General features: G+C 40.3%; 1 protein-coding gene across 1 annotated transcript in view; it reads right to left on the reverse strand.

The window, feature by feature from the left end:
* Window positions 1–353: 353 nt before the first annotated feature.
* Window positions 354–1,909, reverse strand: part of Mro (maestro) — a 17,661-nt gene continuing 16,105 nt past the window's right edge. The window contains exons 6-7 of the mRNA XM_004623657.2: window positions 1,543–1,650; window positions 354–1,216 (exon numbers count right to left, since the gene is read on the reverse strand). Of these exons, the coding sequence (XP_004623714.1) occupies window positions 1,163–1,216; window positions 1,543–1,650 (162 nt within the window). The 3' untranslated portion in view covers window positions 354–1,162. The remainder of the gene's footprint in view (window positions 1,217–1,542; window positions 1,651–1,909) is intronic.

Consider the following 1,909-nt stretch of genomic DNA (forward strand, 5'->3'; position numbering starts at 1 on the left):
AGCAAGAGCAAAAGTGGGGAGGGGACGCAGAGCAGAAAGCAAGCCTCTTTCCTTCTCTTACATTGTATGCAGATGAGGCCTGGTGCAGCATTCACACTCATAATCCCAGCACTGGATCATCAACCAGTCAAAGACTTTAGAAAACCACCCCAGGACTGCATGAGGCTTTGGGGGGACATCTAGACACAAACCACAACACCATCTCTCAGTGGTCCCATGAAGAGTAATTGTACATGGGTCTCAGAAATCAGACATACAGATTCAAATTCTCTCTCCACCATTTATTTTGAGCAAATCACTTAATTTTTCCACAACTTAGGTCTTTCATCTGTAAAATGAGAACAGTGTCTCCCTCATGAGATTGTTATGAGAATTATGTAATACATTTTAAAAATTCTTACATAATGCCCAATATATTATAATTAAATCATTACTCAATGAATGGTACTGTTTTGTTTTACCAGGGATCAAACTCAGGACCTTGCACTTGCCAGGCAGGTGTGTAAACCACTGAGCTATCTCTCCAGCCCAGTACTTGGCATTTTTATTCCGTAAGTTATCATCAGCCTGGGAATGTTCAACACATGCTTCACTGATGCTTTTTTCTTTGTTAGTTCTCTTAAAAGGTGATCTTGAAGACAATGAGTTTTTAAGATGCTGAAAAGCTGAAGATATCCCTGAAAACTACCTTCCTGGTTATCTCAGCCAACTGTAAATCATGAGAAGAAGTCTCAAGAGCAAATAGCAAAATATTAGTAGCAAATACATTTTTTAAAAAAACACCTCAAGGTAACAATTATTCTCCCAAGTCACAGAAGTTAAATGTTAGAAATACAAAGTGACACAGATAAACTTCAGGAGAAACTAGTTGAGAAATAAGCATTGAACTCACATATACCTTCAATGACTCTAAGAAAACTGCGCCTTCTCATCAAACCTGTGTGGGGAGAAAATGAGATGTGTGAAAGCAATTCAGGACCTCGCCTTGGGCATCAGTGTACGACTCCATGGTGTTGCTTTTGATCTCAGCTTCTCTCCTGACATCCTCTTTTCTACTACAGTCACAAGCAGCAAGCAGAAGAGACATCCAATGAGACAAAACAGAGGGCACACGATGTCCCAGCTGGACACTCGAGTGAGACCATTTTCCTGCCCTCCATGTTTACAGGATTTTATTTGCATAGCAGAACTGCAGGAGCTCTGGATGACAGTGGCTCTGAAAGAAATTGGCAACAACACATGTGAGAAAGGACTCGGTAAGTCTTCTTGAATATATCACTATTAGACAGTCATCAACATGGGCCATGAGAATAAACAACAGCAGAGATAGAAGCAGCATCACCTGAACTGAATCTACCAATACACTTTGTGCATCATCTTCCAGGTATGTTACCATTTGCATCACATTACGGGTCAATTACAGTGGAAATAACTGGCCTGAGTCACAAGGGGATGGGGGCTCCCTCCCTGCTTAGCTACCTTCCATGTTAAATACCAGGAGGGCAAGGACCTGAGAATTCCTTTCTGCTCTGGTTTGCTCACCAGCTGCCGACAGAGTTTGGGATTCCTTTGCTCTTCTTCGTTCTGGAAATTGAACTCCTTCCTCAGTTTCAGATATGGAGAACAGGCTTGAATAGTTGTTTTACATGCCTGAGAAAAATAATAATACCATCTTACATTGAAAATATCAGGCGACACCTTGTACAGCAATTAACCAGTAAGAAGAATATATGCAGTGTGTTATTTGTTGAAACTGTACTTCTGATTTGATTTGAAACTGTCTCATTGCTATCTGTTTATCAATAAAATTTTGGAAAAAAAAAAAAAGAAAATATCAGGCGAACCAGTAGCTGTCACAGTCATTATGCATGTCCACAACACACTAGAACTTTGTGTGATATCCTATCCT

This window comes from Octodon degus, unplaced genomic scaffold, assembly GCF_000260255.1.
Source record: "Octodon degus isolate 3935 unplaced genomic scaffold, OctDeg1.0 scaffold00003, whole genome shotgun sequence".
In the NCBI taxonomy this organism is placed as follows: Eukaryota; Metazoa; Chordata; class Mammalia; order Rodentia; family Octodontidae; genus Octodon; species Octodon degus.